At 55.2% G+C, this 17,351-nt stretch overlaps 7 protein-coding genes across 7 annotated transcripts; 3 read left to right on the top strand and 4 right to left on the bottom strand.

The window, feature by feature from the left end:
• Positions 1-399: 399 nt before the first annotated feature.
• WHR41_08938 (uncharacterized protein) lies at positions 400-2,798 on the bottom strand (the record flags this gene model as incomplete). Its single annotated transcript, XM_069377542.1, has 3 exons — positions 400-589; positions 1,154-1,350; positions 1,404-2,798. The coding sequence occupies 3 exons, from the start codon at positions 2,796-2,798 to the stop codon at positions 421-423; spliced, it is 1,761 nt and encodes a 586-aa protein (XP_069225539.1). The 3' UTR covers positions 400-420.
• An 809-nt stretch (positions 2,799-3,607) lies between these two features.
• Positions 3,608-3,968, top strand: WHR41_08937 (uncharacterized protein; the record flags this gene model as incomplete). Its single annotated transcript, XM_069377541.1, has 2 exons — positions 3,608-3,678; positions 3,767-3,968. The coding sequence occupies 2 exons, from the start codon at positions 3,608-3,610 to the stop codon at positions 3,966-3,968; spliced, it is 273 nt and encodes a 90-aa protein (XP_069225527.1).
• A 296-nt stretch (positions 3,969-4,264) lies between these two features.
• Positions 4,265-5,293, bottom strand: WHR41_08936 (uncharacterized protein; the record flags this gene model as incomplete). Its single annotated transcript, XM_069377540.1, has 1 exon — positions 4,265-5,293. The coding sequence occupies one exon, from the start codon at positions 5,291-5,293 to the stop codon at positions 4,265-4,267; it is 1,029 nt and encodes a 342-aa protein (XP_069225526.1).
• Positions 5,294-5,685: 392 nt separating this feature from the next.
• WHR41_08935 (uncharacterized protein) lies at positions 5,686-6,966 on the top strand. The gene is made up of 2 exons (XM_069377539.1): positions 5,686-6,048; positions 6,104-6,966. Exons 1-2 carry the CDS (start codon positions 5,824-5,826, stop codon positions 6,242-6,244), a joined length of 366 nt encoding a protein of 121 aa, XP_069225529.1. The 5' UTR covers positions 5,686-5,823; the 3' UTR covers positions 6,245-6,966.
• A 3,593-nt stretch (positions 6,967-10,559) lies between these two features.
• On the bottom strand, positions 10,560-12,928 carry WHR41_08934 (uncharacterized protein). Its single transcript, XM_069377538.1, has 4 exons — positions 12,435-12,928; positions 12,083-12,379; positions 11,470-12,007; positions 10,560-11,409 (listed from the first exon to the last, which is right to left on the bottom strand). The coding sequence occupies exons 1-4, from the start codon at positions 12,605-12,607 to the stop codon at positions 10,813-10,815; spliced, it is 1,605 nt and encodes a 534-aa protein (XP_069225528.1). The 5' UTR covers positions 12,608-12,928; the 3' UTR covers positions 10,560-10,812.
• Positions 12,929-13,138: 210 nt separating this feature from the next.
• On the bottom strand, positions 13,139-14,017 carry WHR41_08933 (uncharacterized protein). The gene is made up of 3 exons (XM_069377537.1): positions 13,847-14,017; positions 13,566-13,746; positions 13,139-13,420 (listed from the first exon to the last, which is right to left on the bottom strand). Exons 1-3 carry the CDS (start codon positions 13,865-13,867, stop codon positions 13,347-13,349), a joined length of 276 nt encoding a protein of 91 aa, XP_069225531.1. The 5' UTR covers positions 13,868-14,017; the 3' UTR covers positions 13,139-13,346.
• A 124-nt stretch (positions 14,018-14,141) lies between these two features.
• Positions 14,142-16,373, top strand: WHR41_08932 (uncharacterized protein). Its single transcript, XM_069377536.1, has 2 exons — positions 14,142-14,309; positions 14,360-16,373. Exons 1-2 carry the CDS (start codon positions 14,181-14,183, stop codon positions 16,244-16,246), a joined length of 2,016 nt encoding a protein of 671 aa, XP_069225530.1. The 5' UTR covers positions 14,142-14,180; the 3' UTR covers positions 16,247-16,373.
• Positions 16,374-17,351: the final 978 nt, after the last annotated feature.

Raw genomic sequence — 17,351 nt, 5'->3', positions numbered from 1 at the left:
TCACATTCGCCTCCGTGCTGCCTTTGCTTGTGATTTCCGTTTGGAGACTCAGCTCCGATACGCTGCTCGTGTTGACTCGCATGTTCACCTGGCCTGTGGGCAACGGCCATTGACAGTGGCAGAACCCTAAGCAAGTCGGTGAGGGTTGTTGCATGGTGGCTGCAGCTGTCGACTGTCAGATTTCCTCGCTCCATCAAAACACCCTGCGAATGGCGCCCGGGATCGCGCTGAAACAAGCACCTTGAGATCTAGGGTCCAAGTGCTACAGGACCGCCCAGCAAATCCGGGCGCGGTGGGACGGATTCCAGGTCGCTGGTACCTTCCTACACCAATCAAACGAGACCCACTTTATCTTCAGTGCCGAGTGCATGAGAGAGGGAAGTATGGAAACGGATCGCGTGTGCTGCGCAATGGCTCAGGTCATTTGTACGCTATCTTCGAGCTGACCAGCAGCAAGCCTCCCGTAGGCTTCCCGTCAATCCCATGCAGTCTCAAGAGCTGTAAACCTTGTGAGAAGCGATCGAATCGGAAGCAAGCCCAGGCAACCATGCGGTCCTTCTGGAATGCGTCGTCGTCCATAACCTTGAACCTGGATTCCAGATGCATTTGTCAGCTGAGGTCAACGGTGCTTTCACGCTCATAAGGCTGTCGGCAAATCAAATGGCATGGCTCGGTATAGTTCAGCAGCGCATCACTGCCGACAGGGGCGAACGTTGCCACGCAACGGCAACGCCGATCAGGTACATAGTACATAGTACCGAGACGCCTCGACGCACTCGGCCGACAGGCCCTTGGAGTTCCTCCGATGCCTGTGCGGCGAGAGCGTTGGATCCCGGATGCCTGCAGCCGGTGCTGTGCGCGAGCGGCAGCACGCAGAAGTTGAAAGCCTCGTGATCCTGTCACGGATATGGCCCCAACAGCGAACGAGCACAAGGTCCGGCGGTGAGACTGTCAACTGCAGTACCCTAATCGAGACCAGTCGCCCTGTCTCACCCTGCAACCGGAGTGGTCGTCGGATAAGAACGCTCAGGCCGTCGCAGAAGATGAGTTACAGGTCAATAGTACGGGATTGGCGCATCGATGCAACGTCTCATGTTCAAGGAAGATTACGCAAAAGCGAGCAATTGGAGTAAAATGAACCGTCAAGACGTACCTTATGAAGCTCAACTCGGGTACCACGCCCGTGACCCCGAGGAACTCCATTGTCTCCGCGAGAAAGTCGGGGTCACGCCCGCGTCGAGTTGCAGTCTTGCGCTTCCATTCGCCGCCCTTGTTCTTCCCGCCTTTCGGGATCTGGCCGCCTTCTTGTTCATCCTGGCTGGCGACATGGAGCTCGCATTTGACATACGCCTGGACCTTGAATCAGCGTGCGCTGGCAGGTGATCCTGCGAGCTTAAACTTACATCTGGTGCTTTTCCGTCCTCCGATGCGAGACCCGATGCTGCGAGCACGGTGACAGACATATCGAAGTTGCATCTCTTGATATCGCCGACCGCTCCTTCTACCCTGCGGTATCCTTGCGGCTTCAATACCCAGCCTCCAGTACCAGTAAACATGGCCTCGTTCATCATGATGGCGGCGTTGAGCTGCTGCCAGTTCAACGCTACCATCTGTATACCCTGGCGCCAAAAAGGTGCGGGGTCTAAGTTTGAGGACCTCACCCTTGTACCCTTGGGATATGCACGCATGAGAAAGTCGATATTGTGCTCGAAGACCGAGTCCGGCGACGAATCGTGTAGATCAAGGAGCTTCTTCTCCGAGAGAGCGAAGATGTGTGTGGGAATTTTCGCTTCGGGTTGCTCAAAGCTGTCGAAGTGGCAGCTGCGAGTGTAGATGCCCATTTTTCCAAGTGACTCGATGATCTTTCCCTGTTTTGCCGGTTCTGTGGCCAGCTCGTCTTCTGACCCAGATGTGTCGTCCTTGGTAGATGTCCTTGAGAGGGTTCGATCCAGTCTTGATTCCTTCGCTTTCTCAGGTGGGGTGTACTTCACTTTGATGAGGATTCGCTTCCTCAAGCTTTCCAATGGGGGCAACGGCGTCGTTTCGTCAAAGCCCTCCGGGATAGGTACCAGGAATGGCTTCCAATAGTCATTGATAATCTCCACCATCGTCTCCTGCTGCGCGTGGCTCGTGTGGACTTCAAAGCTCACGATGAGAGGCAAATCCGTCTTCCGAAAAGCGTAGTCGCGCACCACCGCCGCCACACTGCGAAAGGTCAACTCGGTGGTCACCGTGTAGCCGTGATACACCATAGGCTCAGCCCTCCCACTCTCCGTCCGCCACGGCGTGGGCATTGTGGGCGGCTGCTCTGCCACCGGCGACTCCGCAGAGGCCTCTTGCTCGGCAGGATTGCTCTTCGACCTCAAGCGACCCAGTCCCTTCTGCATCAGCCCTCGTAGCTTGCCCACTTCTGGATCCTGGCCATCACCTTCGTCGGAGGAAGATGCGCCAGACGTGGACGGCGTGCCACCGTCCCAAACGTCGATTTCGATGCAGCGGCATCCACGCTTGAGCACATCTTTGTAGGCGTCCGTGCTGCTTTTACTCCAGAGTTGGTTTCCTGTCAAGTAGGTGTTGTGCGAGCTGGAGATGAAATAGTTGGAAAGCGGATGGGATGTGTCAACTGTGATCGGAGTTGGACCCGCAGCATTTGGCGACGTGAGATTCTTCAGGAATGTGTCAAAACTCTCGTTGCTGTTGTCGCCGCTTTGGCTGGTGGCCGTTTGCTTGGATTCGAAGGCCGCTTTGGCCCGGTCGACGATTGCCGGCGACAATTGGGGTGGGTCGGTTTTCGCCATGATGCTTTGCTCACACTTCAGGCAGGTGTGCTGAGAAAACCAGGGTGATGGCCGCGGAGAAGAAGCAGGACAATTGTCTTACGGCACGCGACTCATCAGCCCTGTCTACTGCCTGCAGTAGCTCTCGAGCTGAAGACGTGGCGTCGCAAACGAGGCAGGAGCGGCAAACTTGCGGAAACGCTACGAATGCACGAGCAGTGAAGGGACATGTTCCGGCGCGAACGTCTCACTGTAAATGAGAGCGCTCGACCACGCGGGTCAGGCCCCCCTTATCTGGTCGAAACGCGCCAGCGAATACTCATCATTTCGAGTGTTTTTCGGATCTGCCCAGTTTCCATGGCGCGCAGGCCGCGGATTGTCCGGAAGTTTGCAGTCACGCTGGGCTGACGAGGCTCGTTCGCGAGTACGTTACTACCACAGGCAGGTGCGGTCAAATTCTGAGGCAAAATTACAAAGTAACCTTATATGTAAGCCTGAGATAGCCTCTAGTAAATACCACACCTATCATTCTCACGGAGCGCACTGAGCTGCTACCCTCCGCTCTCGACTGTCAAGACTGATATGTCTACTCGAAGACAATGTGCCCTGCAAACTTTTGGGGAAGCGGTGGCAGGCCGCGGCTTGGGCCGGTGGACCCCTCAGCGACGTCACCCGCTCTGCTCCAAACATCGTTCTGATCCGGGGGCGGATAGCCGTTGACCATCCGACGGACCTTCTGAAACACGACTTCGTTGAGAAACGTATTCGGTTGCACGACGTCAAGCATAGCGTCACAAGTTTTTCCAGACGAAAGGAAGAAAATTGTGGAAATGGGCAAATCCGCAGAAGCTGAGGTCAGGTCGTGGGGATTCAACCACGTCTTTACGTGGACGGACGGCGCGTGAGTTTTAACCCTATATTCAAATTTGTGCTACGAAACAATCATATTGCTTGGTCACATCGACGCTGACCATAATTTTCCGTCGCAGAAATGCCTACTACTCCCCTCACAAACATTCCGGTCTCACGACGCACTTGATCCTCAGTGGCGAGTTGACCGTCTCGTACCCCGACGACGCTCAGCCCACGAAGGAGACGTTTGGTCCAGGTGGGAGACTGGATGTGGACGCTGGGAGGAAGCACGAAGTTTGGATGGGTCCTGAGGGCTGTACGTACGTGATTGGGGAGTAGAAGGCTGAAGGACAACGAATTGGAAACGATTACACGAGAAGAATCCTTACTTTTGATTTTGGCAACGGGTATCAACGATCTATGCTTTTGTGCTTCATCCCTCCCTCCCTTCCTCCTCTTCTTCTGTGCTCAAGTAGAGCTACCCATGCGCCGTAACTCCCATGCTATGCCCAGAACTCGCTAAAATGCAAGACAAAGAAAAGCAAAAACGTTTCGTTCGTTGTGAAAGATGCCTTGCAGCAATCCTTTCTTTTGAGGCAATCATTGGCCTGTCGCTGTGATCAAGTGATCAAGTCTCAGCCGAAGTAGGCTCTCAGACTCTCATAGATCGTGAAGATCAGGGCAGAGCTCGGCGCGCTCCTCAGTAAGGTGATGCCACAGCCACGGTACAACCCCTTCAAGCCGTGCGTACGGTAGAGAGTACGGCCGACGTCCATGAAAGTCTGCCTCCCTCCGTTGGGGCCAAGGGAGGCCAGCTCGCCCGTCTGCATCTTCGACTTGATCGTGTCTGCCGGATAGAAAGAGAAGTTGTAGCCCAATCCTGCTCCTGCGCCGGCAAGCATGCTTTGCCAGATTGGCAAGGAGGGATCTTTTTCGCCTGTGGCGGCCTGCGCCCGTTGTCTGAAGAACAGCGAAAAAGTCTCGTAGCAGCCGAACCATGCTGCTCCGCCTCCCGTTTCACGAAGCAATGTTCCAAGCTGTCCCCTCCAGAACCCTGCTAGTCCTTCTCTTCCGTATACATCTCCTATGACGGCCAAAGGTCCCATGGTCCTGTTCCTCAGCGTCGGGTCCATAGACGATGTCAGAGGTACCTGCATGCGGCACTTGACTAGTTCGATTGGCGTCAAAATGAGAGAAGTGATTGCACCTGACATGGCACCTGCCATGACAAGTTGGCTCAGCGGTAGCTTGTCCTCGGTCTTAGACGTGGCCTTCGGTACACTGACGAGGCGGATGACATCCTGAGCGACCCTGTAGGAGAAGAACAAGCATGCCGTCTCCGCAGCAGCGCCCACAAGCGGTGCGCTCACGCCTCTGTACAGTCCTCCTACACCGTCATTTCGTATGCTCTGACGGAAGCAGTCCAATGGGCCAGTGTATCGGAGCGGCAGGTGGTCCGGCTGCGACTGCAAGCGGACCTTGACAGTGTCAAAGGGATATTCGACGATCTTTCCAAGCATGCCCGCCACGCTGCCAAAGGCAACGTCTTTCACGGCCTCGGCGCTCTGCGAGGTGACGTGCTCCTTCGTCTCTTTCTTGGGCGACATGATCTGGGCCTGTGTTAGGCCGGCCTCGGCGAAGGAGGGCGAGGTCTTCGAGTCCATAATAGGGCGCTTTGTTTCTGGTTACATGGGAGGGAGAAAAGATTCTCTGACGTGGAAAAGGAACGGACGATGCGAGCGAGCGGCGTGCAGGATGCTATCGGGGGACCATGGCAGGCGTGTGAAAGGTGACGCAGCCCAAAGGTCTCCACTCGAAGGTCGGGTTGGGCGAGGTTAGTGAAGGTGGAGGCCGGCGGTCGGCGTGCTTTGCGGTGTGTGCCACAGTCATCGGCGCAGGCGTTGCGCGAATTTGCACCAAAGTTATCGATAGGACGAATATAGCGCACGCCATGCTGCGGAGGGCCGCCCGTGCCGCGATTTGGCATCCTTTGGCTCCAAGTTAGCCTGCTTGTTCCCGAGCCTGGCTCCTCAACGTTATCTGATCCGCAGGGAGGGATGAGTTTGATCTGATAATTTTGCCCGGCCCAGAACTTTTTCTGGTTTAGCGAGCCCTGCCTCCACCGCCGACTCTTCACTCCCCAGCACTAGCGGTCCATATAACCCTGCGCAGGAATCAGACCACAATCGACGATATGGCCATTGCACTCGCTTCCACCGACCATGCGCAGCCGCACGCCAAGATCCCGCAGGTCACCGGCGTGAAGAAGAACGGCAAGAACTGGCACGAGAACAAGAAGCCTTTCCGTCCGGGCACTGGTCTCACGAGCTATGCGAAGCGCGCAGAGAAGCAGAAGCAGGAGGCCGAGGTGAAGAAGATGGAGAAGGAGATGAAGGCTGAGAAGGAGGAGGAGAGACAGGTTCGTTCCATTTGCGCAGCGCGTTTCAGAAACGACCTGCTAACAATTTCCACAGAGGAAAATCCAGGCCATCAAGGACAAGCGTGCCGCAAAGGAGGAGAGGGAACGCTACGAGCAGATGGCTGCCAAGATGCACCAGAAGCGCGTTGACAGGCTGAGGAGGAGAGAGAAGAGGAACAAGATGCTCAAGTCCTAGATGAGGGAGGCCTTCCGGATTTTTACCCACGAGATACCCAGTCGTTTTTGCATGCGGCATGTTCCAGGCTCTTCTTGCCTGGGGGGAGGCACCACGACACACGCAAGCGGGTAGGAGGAACGCAGTCAATGAGCACATTTTCGCCAATTACGAGAAAAAATGCCGCCGCCCCTCAATGCGCGAAGGAGGATGAGCGAGGATCCCAGGCGGGTTATCGCAGACTGCGTTTAAAAGACTTGATCGGTTGGCATTCCAAATTGCTTGCAACATTTACGACCTCCGCCAATTCGGACTGCCTGAGCACCATATCAAATTCAGCCAGTGGCCATATTTTCGCCTGGTCACAGACTCGATTCGACCCAAACTCAAGCAAAAATAGCTCCCTTCGCGACAACAATCGGGGGTTGCCTAGTGGAAAATAGCGCGCACCATGGCTCGGAAGGAGGGATGGTGAGAAAATAGGTCAGGCCTTGGGAGTATTGGTGGGGTGATTTTGCGATCTCTTTTCCGCCAAAACTGTGCGGTCATTATGCATCAGTTGCATCACTGCGTGATTCGAGCGCTTGCCATCTATTCGGAGCTCGCATCAGCTCAAAGAAAAGGGCAAGGCGAGTTCATGGACATTTACTCGCAAGGTAAAGAGAAATTTGACAGCGTTCCTGGCACATCAGCTAGGAGTTAGGCAAAATACAATCCTAGGCCATGTGTCATGCCTTACTCAATCTGCCGTTGTTCCTACCGTCCAATCCCCTCAAGTCACTCACCACCTTTCCTTTACAACATACTCACGCGTTCTCTCCTGAGGCCCGCCATGCCCACTCCCATAAAGCGCATCCAAGCTCTCCGTTCTCGCCTCCTCCCTGTACGGCCCTTTCCCATCGATCTCCGGCGAGCGCGAGTAGCGCCTCCCACGTGACTGTTCCGGTTCCAATGTGTCTTGCTGCTGGGCGCGGAGGTAGTCACGCCTCACTCTCTCGCGAGAAGGACTCTCGCTCAAAGCGCGAGCGAACCGTCCTTGGCGGCTGAGCATTGTTGCGGTTTCGGTGCCGTCGGGGGAGGAGTGGCGACCGTCGCCGCTGCGGCGGAGGGATCGCATGCTGCGTCGCTCTTCGTCTTGCCCTGTCTCCTTTGCGGTCTCATACGCAAAGTCTTGCTCACGAGTCCCGTATCCTGAACGGCGAGATTCCTCGCTGCGAAAACTCCTTGGCTCTGAGCGTAGGCTCTGTGCTGCTCCTCTCCCCGGGGTTGATTCGTATCTTGCAGAGACATACTCAGCATTCACGTCTGCACCACGAAGCCCACGCCTTGATCGATTCCATTCATACTCGGCGATGAGATCTTCAGCTGACTCCGGTGGCTCGCTTGCACCGCCGTCGATCTGAGTCCTCAATGATGACTTTTTGGCAGGTTTTGAAGATGACTGGCTCGGCGGCTTGATATGGAGGATGCGCTCAGGGGGATAATCATCAGATTGTGGTGGCGTGGGCGAGAAGTCGACCTTACTCGCAAAGCGCACATGCGCGGATTCTTCTGACGTGCGCATGTGTGGTTCTCGTCCACGCTCTGGGAGTGGCTCTTTTTCGTAGTTTGGTGGCAGTGGAGGAGCTTGCCTCGCGGGCACGGGCTCGTTGCGCGCCTTCGATTCATGTTCGCTCTCCTGGTTACGGCCACTTGATTGAGACGGACGCCGATGTCGAACAAGGCGCTCGACATCGGTGTACTGCCTACCGTAAGTATGTTCCTCACGTCCTCCTTTGAGTGGGCGATCAGCAGCTTGCACAATGCGCTGTCTGTACTCCCAGTCCCAGTCCTGCCTCAGCGAAGGCCTATCCGACGCAGCAGGCCTGACCGGAGTCTCGTCCCTGGGCCAGACCGTCTTTTCATCATCGTCTTTGCCTTGGTCCTTGTCACTCTTCAGGGGTACCTGTTGATGCGTCTTCACATCTTTGACTCGAGCGGCATACCATGAATCGTCATCGGAGCGTCCATGGCTACTCAGCCTAGGGATGAATTGCCTAGGGGAAGGCATGGCGAACACCTCATCTTTCCCCTCCGCAAGCCATGAGGAGGTGGATCCTTGCTCTGCAGTCAAAGAGGGCTCCCTGCTGTACTCACTAGCTTCCTGGCGTAAAGACGAAAGCCGGCTGGAAGGTGCCCCACCACTTCGACCCTCCCAGCAGGACTTGTCGGTGTGGGAAGAGATCTCTGCGGGGCCAGTTCGTCTTTTCCACTGCCATGTTTGCGAGTTCGCGTCGTCCTTAAATGATCTGCTGGCACAGCGTGGGGCAGTCAGTCTCATACCGGGTGGTAGGTCGATTTCCTCGATCACTTCGATGACGTCTGATCGCTGATCATATCGCTGGCTGGTAGAGGTCTGAATCGCACAAGGCGTTTCTTCGCGGATCATACCAACAACTTCTTTCAGCTTCACGCTGGCGGGCGCATCGCTCTCCGGCAACCCTCGTGGCGGTGGCTGTGTCGCTTTGTCACGTCTCATAACAACCTTAACGTCACGAAACCGGCTTGAGTCGTTGTCGCGAATCCTTGAGTCTCTTGCAGATCGCTCGCCGGTCTCAGGCACAGTTATTCTGCTCGATGCTGACCTGTCGGTCGATGCCGCAACTTCAGTCACATGATACCAGTCTCTCGAATCCTGACTAGGGGTTCGCTCGTAATAGCTCGAACGCTCTTTGGTGATTGTTGAGCCTCCCTTCGAACGAGTCGTGGCGAAGACCGATTCAGACTGGAGATTGGACGGAGGCGGCGGTGCTTGCGTCTCCCACGGCTTCGGCTCGGGTTCCTCTCTGACCACCTCGATTCTACGCTGCACAGGCACAGTTCGAGCTATAGGTATAAGACGTCCATGAGCGAAAGCGTTGGGGTGGGCATCCATTCTGCGCTCCGCTTGTCTGTATCGCTCAACTTCATCCCGGGCAAAGTTGCGGATCTCAGATTCAGTGTATCCGTACGTGGTGGGAGTGTTCGCCTGAGCGGTCGCGGTTACTTTCGAATGGTTGCTAGCCACCGCCGTATGAACAGAAACAGAGGCCTTTGAGCTGTTTGGTGGTACGGTTCCACGCCTCGATTTCGGGGCGGTAACTGGCTTGCTTGATCGAGAACTCGTCGCGGTCGTAGAAGGCTCTCGAGTGCCTCCCTGCCTCATCTGGTGGGCTTGTACATATTGGGTGGTGTATCGAGCAGCGCCACTCGCTAGCAATGCCTCCGGATTACTTGACGCATTTGCCTTCAACGTTGTTTCTCTAGTCTCGAAATGTGGCGACATCCGATCGTTCATCAAGTTCATTGCGGCCAGATTCTCCACGGAGACCTCTGCGCGACGCGTCGGAGACCAGGGAGCAGACTTGGTGGTACGCTTGACTTGCCGGTAGATAAAGCGCCCGCGTTCCGGTCCACCTTCGTCCTCGTCCTCGGATGAGTCTTGACGAACGTAAATCTCAGCGTAGCCCTTATCGTTCTGCTTCCTGGCACCATGAATTGCTTCCTCGCGCGTGACCAGCCTGTCATGAGGGACAAAAGCTGAGATTCCAAGCCGAACCTTGTCGCTTTCCTCCATACGAACGATTTTTGTCGATTCGCTCTTCACTTCAACGCTCGTAATGCGACAACGTTTGCAGATGCCTGGCGGCGGAGGCACTCCATTGGCTGGAATTGGGTGTTCGATGTGGTATCTCTCACTTCTTGGACGAAGGCATATGCGGCAGATGTGAATGATCGTGAGTGCTGGCTGTACTGTCGGGTTTGGGATTGGCTGAAAGCCTGGAAAGCCGGGAGGTGGCGGAGGAATGGCGATGATACGCGGAGCTGGTAGGGGGTCTTTCTTAGGTTTCGAGTGGTGAGGTGAAGTCTGGTGCTTGTGGTGGTGAAGATGATGGTATCGATAGGTCATGTTCGCTTGATCTCCTTTTTCGGGCCCGGGCGGTGTAGGTGGTACGAAAGGTGGAAGCTTCAACGGCGCGAACGATCGTCCATCTGTCTGGAGCTTGCCTTTACGAGTTGCTTCGCTTGATGGTGTTTTGAGCGATGGCAGCTTGGCCTCGTCTTGGGGAGTTGTGCTGACCTTGACGGTTGTTGTCGCCTTGACGGCTGTGACGACCTTTCCAGGTGCCTCGATCGTGCTCTTCACTTTCGAATTCCCAGATCTTGCTGACGAGCTTATGGCTTGAGTGTTTCCTTCTGGACTCTTTTGCCAGAATTCTGGAAGCGGCGGTGGCGGTATAAAGCCCTTTGGTCTTTCCTGTGGAGGCGCAGGCATTGTTTGCTGATGTGAATCGAGCTGCAAGATGGACAAAACGTGATGCTTTGTAATTATGTTACTAGCAGTTTGTTGACGGGTCGCGGCATGGAGGAGCGCAGGGCCGCTTGCTGGGTTGCGCAGCGCGACGGAGATTCTGTGAAGTCGAGAGGGAAGGAGCGAAGGCGACGATAAACATGTGAAGATGCCGGCTTGATCAGTGAAATCACTCTCATAACTTTCTGATGCCTGAGTCGCAACGTTCACACCAGACCAGGTTTGACTGATTCACATTCGGAAATCCAATACTTACCAATTAGCCGCCAACCAGGAATCGAGTGAATGCACCTTTGAGGGCGTCAAACCCAACGCTATCCGCCAGGTCCAGAACGGTCCTCCTCCTCTCCGTGGTTTCAGGCGCATCCTGCACCATGCGTTCGCTCCCCACCTTGAACACCTTTGCGATTTTCTCCTCGTTCGTCCAACGCTGCCAGGGATCTTGTCCATTCACAAACGCAACAACATCCGCAGCAAACTCCTCACCCAGCTGCGTTTGTTCGCTGTTCATGAACTGATTGAAGGTCTGAAGCAAGACAACCAGGTCGTGAATGTGCGACGTGCGACCTTGCCATGGTCCAGGCCAAGGATTCGGCTCGTTGAACCGGTACATGTAGACTGGCATGTCATCCTGCAACCCCTGGGCGAATGCAAAAGTTGGAGTATAGAAGCAGATGTCATTGGCAAATTCGAGGACTCGTGTAAAGGCCTCCTCATCTGAGCTGGAAGACGGAATGCCATAATCCGAAAGCAAGCGTGTCGCTGCTTGCTCGGGGAGGGACGCAGAAATGCTGTCCGCGAACGCTTTGGCAATGCCAGACTTTCTTCCGCCTAACGGCAGGCCCAATATGGTGCCCTGAGGTGAAATGGTCAGTTTGGCTGGATTGGTATCGTGGGTTCAGGTTCAATGACATACGTCGAACTCGCAGTCGCCCAGGATGAGGCTCTTACACCACTTTTTCCCTGCAAGATCCAAGGTGCCGTCAAAGAGCGACTTGAAATCAATGCCGGTAGGGCAAATGTCACCGTCGATCACCGGTAGAGGAGAAAAGCCACCCTGGAGTAAAGTCGCTCGCAACTTTTGTCCATCCATTTCGAGCAGTGTCTTCATACGATCCTCTGGATCCATACCGTCAAGGTATAGCTGTCTCACAGCTTTCTGGTAGCCCGCCTCGGCCACTGCGTCCGGGACAGGACCGAGGAGTAGTGACGATCCGGACATCATAATGGCACGCTCAAAAAGTGGCTCTTCTGAATGGAGTTGTAACGAGGTGCTGACAGCGCCGGCACTTTGACCCATCAGCGTGACACGATTCGGGTCGCCGCCGAATCCGGCTATGTGTTTTTGCAGCCACAGGAGCGCTGTTCGCTGGTCACGTAAACCATTGTTAGGAAGATATCCAGCCTCCTTCATCTCGTTCGAATAGAGGAAGCCCGGTGCTCCAAGTCGATAGCTGTAGGAGGTTAGTATGTCGAATTGCTCGTGGAAATTGCTCGTGGAAATTGCTCGTGGAAGAGATTGGGCATACTTCAAAGACACTGCGATGATAGGCATCTTCCTGGAAATGCTGAGACGTACGACCCGCGTCATCTCGTATGCTGGAAAGCTCGCAGAGCCACCGTTAAAGGCACCTCCATGAATGAAAGCGAAGACCGGAAGACCTGCGTTTGAAGACGGAGTCGCGGCTCCAGCGGTAGGTGTGTAGATGTTGAGATTCAACCCATCAATGTCCGACATGCGAACAGCCTTACGGTCATACTCCAACGCTTTTTGTAGAAGGGTATACTCGAAATCCGCGCCATTGGGCAATGCGAGAACCTGTGGTCTTTCAATGCCGTCAGCGGTCTACAATGCAATTCTTGCCACCACAGCGGACTCACCCATGTTTGGTGGCGTCCACGGTGCCGCCTTGCGGATATTCCTTTATTTGAGGAGGAGAGAAGCGGTCGGCCAGGGTGGCATATTGTATGCCTAGATATTTCGATACATCTTCACTCGCCGCGTCGCCAACGACGTCTCCGATTGTGGGATGCTTCAAGGTGGTTGTACTCATGCTGGGGAGTTGCGTCTGATCTGTGAGAATGGAGATGCAACAGACAGACACTTTGGAGCTGCTAATTAAATGGAAAGTTTCCAAGATGCCATGATCGACTTATCAGTAGTTTGCGCGCCACGTACTCTTTCGCGCATTGCCCGCGCACTCAAGTCCCGAAAGCAAATGCCATCAGCTTCGCTCCCCACAGGCCGCCAAAGTGGAGCTGAATGCCGTTGCGCCGAGCAACTCGTGAGCGGATCTACGGTGCACGACGAGAGCAGAGGTCGCCAGTTGGTACAGAATCTTCTAGTACAGCATACGTCAAACAGTACGTTGATGGGATTGATACAGAGAGAGGATGGAGAAGGCAGGGCGGGGAAGTGGTACACCTGCACACGCACGGCCATGCGCTAATATGCTACAATGCTGGTAAGCCAGAAAGCCAATACTGATCGCTGGAAGTTGGTTTCCGAGATTGGACGGTCCTCATGTTGGGGTCTCCCATTCGGTCACGAGATCGTTCCAAGGACAGAGAAAAAGTATCGCGCATCTATCGCTCAACACGGTAGTATACAGACATATATACAACGCTGCCATGGAGAAGATAGCCTAAGGGGTATCTTCAGGTTGCGCGCGGATGGCAGACTCGTCTCATCTAGCCAGCGACCTGCCCGGCCGAACCCTCCATGCTTTTCGGTTGCCTCTAGTAGCTCTGCATTACGGCTTCGCTCCGCTCGTAAGAAGTAGTAATTCGAATCTAAGGGTTGTCCTTCTGCACCTGGGTGAGGAAAGCCTCGAGGTCGAACTTGGGGTCGTTGGGGTCTGTTATTACTGCGCCAATCGTCAGCATGGGCCGACCTCCAATGCGCCATGTTTTCCACGTGTTCCCGAGCTTCATGCCTGTCCTCCGCGCAATGATCCTTCTTGTCTCGACTGATCTTCCTCCTCTTTGCTAGCATCGCAATTCGGCACTTACATCCACTGCCCTGGCCGGGGGGCGCGTTCTTCTTCGCCCAAGCAGCCTTAGCGTCGCTGATGAGCTTCTCCTTGCGCTCGTACTCGTGCTTCTCAGCGGCAATCTTGTCCCTGGAGGAGATGGCGGTCTGGTGTGTGAAGCCGTAGAAGACGCCGAAGGCGAGGGCGCCCCAGCGAAGGACCTGAGACGTGAAGCGTTAGAAGTCTGTCCCCGGCTGCTGGGCTCGTTTATTATCGATGCGCGCGAGGCTGGTAGGCGCTCGGTGCGCGGGAGCGGCTTACGTTCACGCCGGTAGAGGCCATTGTGGGATCTGGAGAAGGCCGAAAAAGATGTCTATGCTCTCAATGGCTCGACAACGAGGGCAGGAGGATGGAGAGCGGCGGTAGATGGGGTGTGCGGGCGGTGGAACGGGGTAGCGGCGTGGTGGTCGCGAGGTGTTGGGCACTTTTCGGTATTGTCCGGAGGACTTCCGCAGGCAGGGGCTCGAGCCAATGGCGGCCCTGAATTCACGCGGGCACCGCGTTCCACCGCCCACGCTTCGATTGCGCGACAACAACACATTGCCGGGGTTCGTCTCGAGAATTGCGCTTGCGACTCTGCTAGTGGTTTGTCAAGATGTCGAGCCTGCAGTCGCGAAAAGACGAGATTCTCGCGAAGAAGGCCAAGCTCGCAGAGCTTAAGCGCCAACGCGAGCTGAGGCAGAAGGAGTTCACAAGCAACCGCCAGAGTCTGGATGCGGGAGAGGTAAGTATCATCCGTCGCTGTAACAGAACGGAGACTGACTGACGATCCAGCTAGCTGCACCTACGCCTTCGCGAGTGAGGCGCACCGAGGACCTGGACAGCTTGATCTCATCCCTTGTCGATCGACCATCGTCGTCCTCGCCTGCTGGCAAAAAGCGCATAAGCGATAGCGAGTTGTCACGGGAAGGAGCACCGTCGACTCCGACCAAGACCTATCAGGATGCTTCAACCGACACACAAGCACTGTCATTCGCCGAACTGACAACAGTCTACGAGATCCCGGTTGAATCGAAGCCGGAATATATCACCTACAGCAAGGGTATACAAACAGAGCCATGGCAGCCTCCCCAGGACTCTAGCGAGGACTCGGAGGGAGGAGCCGATGGTGCCGGAAAAAGCCCTTCGAGGAGAAGAAGAAAGCTTAGCCAGCGTGAGATTGAAATTGAGGAAGAGCAGATCCGTCAGCGGCTGCGCCAGGAGATCGAAGAGGAACTGCGGGCGTTACAGCTGGAAGAAAGAGTTGAGTCAGAAAAGGCACGATTCCCAGCAAGAGCGCTGGAGACGGAGGAGTTGAACGCCGTAACAAGCAGCAACGACTTCTTGGACTTCGTAGAGAGGAGCAGTAAGGTCATCGAGCGAGCTCTCGACGAGGAGTACGACGTTCTGGCCGACTACGCCCTGCAGAGCAGAGATGCGGAAGATGACGACGAATACGTGGGGCGGAAGGGCCGGAGAATCAAGGAGGTCATGCAATTCGACCTTTCTGAGGCCATGGGAAGAAAACGCATGCTCAGCGACATCGACTTCAGTCCAAAATTTCCTGAGCTTCTGTGCACGACATACACCAAATCACAACAATCGCCACACACTCCTCCTGGTCTCCTGAATGTCTGGAACATGCACCTCAAGGGCCGACCAGAGTACAGCTTGCACGCCACCTCGGATCTCTTGTCTTGTCTCTTCCACCCACACCACCCTTCACTCATCCTTGGTGGTACATATAGCGGTCAATTATGTCTATGGGATACCCGCGCTCGCAATCAACGCACTGGCGAGCCCGTGCAAAGGACTCCTCTAATGGGCGGCCGCAGTGGCCACGCACACCCCATCTACTCACTTGCAGTGGTCGGCACGCAGAACGCCAGCTCTGTCGTCTCTGTCAGCACCGACGGTGTTGTTTGCGCGTGGTCTACGGATATGCTCACCCTGCCGCAAGAATACCTCGAGCTGCACTCCCCAAATCCCTCCGCATACAAGACCGATGATGTTGCGCCCATTTCCATGGCGTTCCCCGCTTCCGACCCGACATACTTCCTAGCTGGAACTGAACAGGGCTCGATTCTCCCTGTACACCGCTATGATCGTGCTGGCGCGAAAGCTGGCGTCGACTCCCGCTGTACTTACCGCGGACATGAAGCGCCGGTGACAGACATTGACTTCCACCCTGCACGCGGCAAGGTGGACTTGGGCGACTTGTTCGTGTCATGTGGGCTTGACTGGACTATCAAGCTTTGGCGTGCGAAGGCACCTTCAGCGACCGCTGGATCGATCTCTGGTGCTGCCTCGACAGTGGCACCATTGTTGACTATCGCCCGCGAGGACTCAGTCTACAGTGCAAAGTGGTCGCCGACTAAACCCGGCGTTTTCGGTTGTGTCGACGGAGCAGGCATGTTGGACATTTACGATATCAGTGCCAGCAGCGACCTACCGGTTGCCAGTGCACGGCCAAGTCACATCGAAAAAGACGCGTACGCTCTTCGCAGTCTGAACAAGCTCGCGTGGGAGAAAACACAGGGCAAGCACGTAGCCGTCGGTGGCCTGGATGGTGTCACGACTGTGTTCGAGGTCGGCAACGAACTCGGTGGCCCCGAGACGAAGAGTGAGAAATGGGCAAGTGTGCGGAAGTGGGTTGGCAGGCAAAGCAAAATGGGAGAATGAGTGGGGACGGCGGAGGTGTCGGCGTCCATTGCGTATTCACAGATGATTTGCATGATGATACCCTTGTACGCGGCTGTCAGCAGAAGCTCACCTATCATACACTGTAATACTTTTTGTCCTGTGTCCACCTCATGCGACCGCAAGAGCAAGGCCTCTCGTGACATATCCTAGAAGATGACACAAGTCTCGGTTGTATGACATTCGGCAGACATGTGTTTACATTTCATTAGTTGCAGCAGTGGCAATGTGGTTCTTTGAAGCCAGCTACAGAGGTGGGCACTGCCAAAGCGATGGTCATACTAACTAGTGACCCGGACAGGTGTGGGTCTTCCTTAAGGTAGTGATGTTGGCAGTGTTTGGTGGATCTCACATCCTTCGCGCATGATTGATCCTTGCCCTACCTGGGCTGTGCGGCCCCGATGCTGCACAGCCGCGCTGAGCGGTGGGCTGACTGGACTATATCGGGTCCTGGCAACAACACGCCACTGCTGAAAAGGAATACACAGCGTCTTCTCACCAGTCTGGAGACATCCTAACTGCCGCGTTTCCCACCATTCATGTCGCCGACAGAGACCGTTCAGCTCTGCAAGTCCATATGGGCCTGCCAATCAGCGGAGTTCACGCCAAAAGCACGCTCCTACGCCAACACCGCCACTCTTCTCCTCCGCCCCATCCTTCGGTCATCATTCTTTCGCCCATCAGAATCATGTCAATGGTACTCACATGTCACCACGCGGCACCTGCCACCGCACCGTTGCTACGAGCCGCCTATTTTCAGTTGTGCTGTGCCTCAGCTGTGACGATGATGATAGCAGCAAAGATACACCGGCCAGTCCACTCGTACTGCCATGCCCTGCGGCTGCCGTCTGTCTGACTTTGACGGGACCTTATGCTTGCGCACGAGACCCAGATCTTTCAGATTGGGACCCAACTAAAGGATCGTACTTGTGAATGGTAGGATTTCTTGCTGCGCCATAGTGCGGTTATTGTTTCCTTTCCTCCTTTCGTGTTTTGCACTCAACTTTTGCTCGCTATCTTACCTTTTCATATGTACATCCACCCTGTCCTCACGCTGTTGCTTGCTCAAGGCTTCGGGAAGTGACGG

The sequence above is a fragment of the Cladosporium halotolerans genome (assembly GCF_011745625.1).
Source record: "Cladosporium halotolerans strain TM138-S3 chromosome Unknown Sca51, whole genome shotgun sequence".
Taxonomy (NCBI): Eukaryota; Fungi; Ascomycota; class Dothideomycetes; order Cladosporiales; family Cladosporiaceae; genus Cladosporium; species Cladosporium halotolerans.
This window is presented reverse-complemented; position numbering and strand designations above follow the sequence as displayed.

Excerpts from the sequence above, each read along its gene's own strand:
- WHR41_08935 (XM_069377539.1), top strand. The coding sequence starts at position 5,824 with ATGGCCATTGCACTCGCTTCCACCGACCATGCGCAGCCGCACGCCAAG. Across the intron at positions 6,049-6,103 it reads AGAAGGAGGAGGAGAGACAG|AGGAAAATCCAGGCCATCAA; the intron begins GTTCGTTCCATT and ends CAATTTCCACAG.
- WHR41_08934 (XM_069377538.1), bottom strand. The coding sequence starts at position 12,607 with ATGAGTACAACCACCTTGAAGCATCCCACAATCGGAGACGTCGTTGGC. Across the intron at positions 12,008-12,082 it reads ATCATCGCAGTGTCTTTGAA|CTATCGACTTGGAGCACCGG; the intron begins GTATGCCCAATC and ends AACCTCCTACAG. Across the intron at positions 11,410-11,469 it reads TGGGCGACTGCGAGTTCGAC|GGCACCATATTGGGCCTGCC; the intron begins GTATGTCATTGA and ends ATTTCACCTCAG.
- WHR41_08933 (XM_069377537.1), bottom strand. The coding sequence starts at position 13,867 with ATGGCCTCTACCGGCGTGAAC. Across the intron at positions 13,747-13,846 it reads TGGCCTCTACCGGCGTGAAC|GTCCTTCGCTGGGGCGCCCT; the intron begins GTAAGCCGCTCC and ends TTCACGTCTCAG. Across the intron at positions 13,421-13,565 it reads CCCCGGCCAGGGCAGTGGAT|TAATAACAGACCCCAACGAC; the intron begins GTAAGTGCCGAA and ends CGATTGGCGCAG.
- WHR41_08932 (XM_069377536.1), top strand. The coding sequence starts at position 14,181 with ATGTCGAGCCTGCAGTCGCGAAAAGACGAGATTCTCGCGAAGAAGGCC. Across the intron at positions 14,310-14,359 it reads AGAGTCTGGATGCGGGAGAG|CTAGCTGCACCTACGCCTTC; the intron begins GTAAGTATCATC and ends CTGACGATCCAG.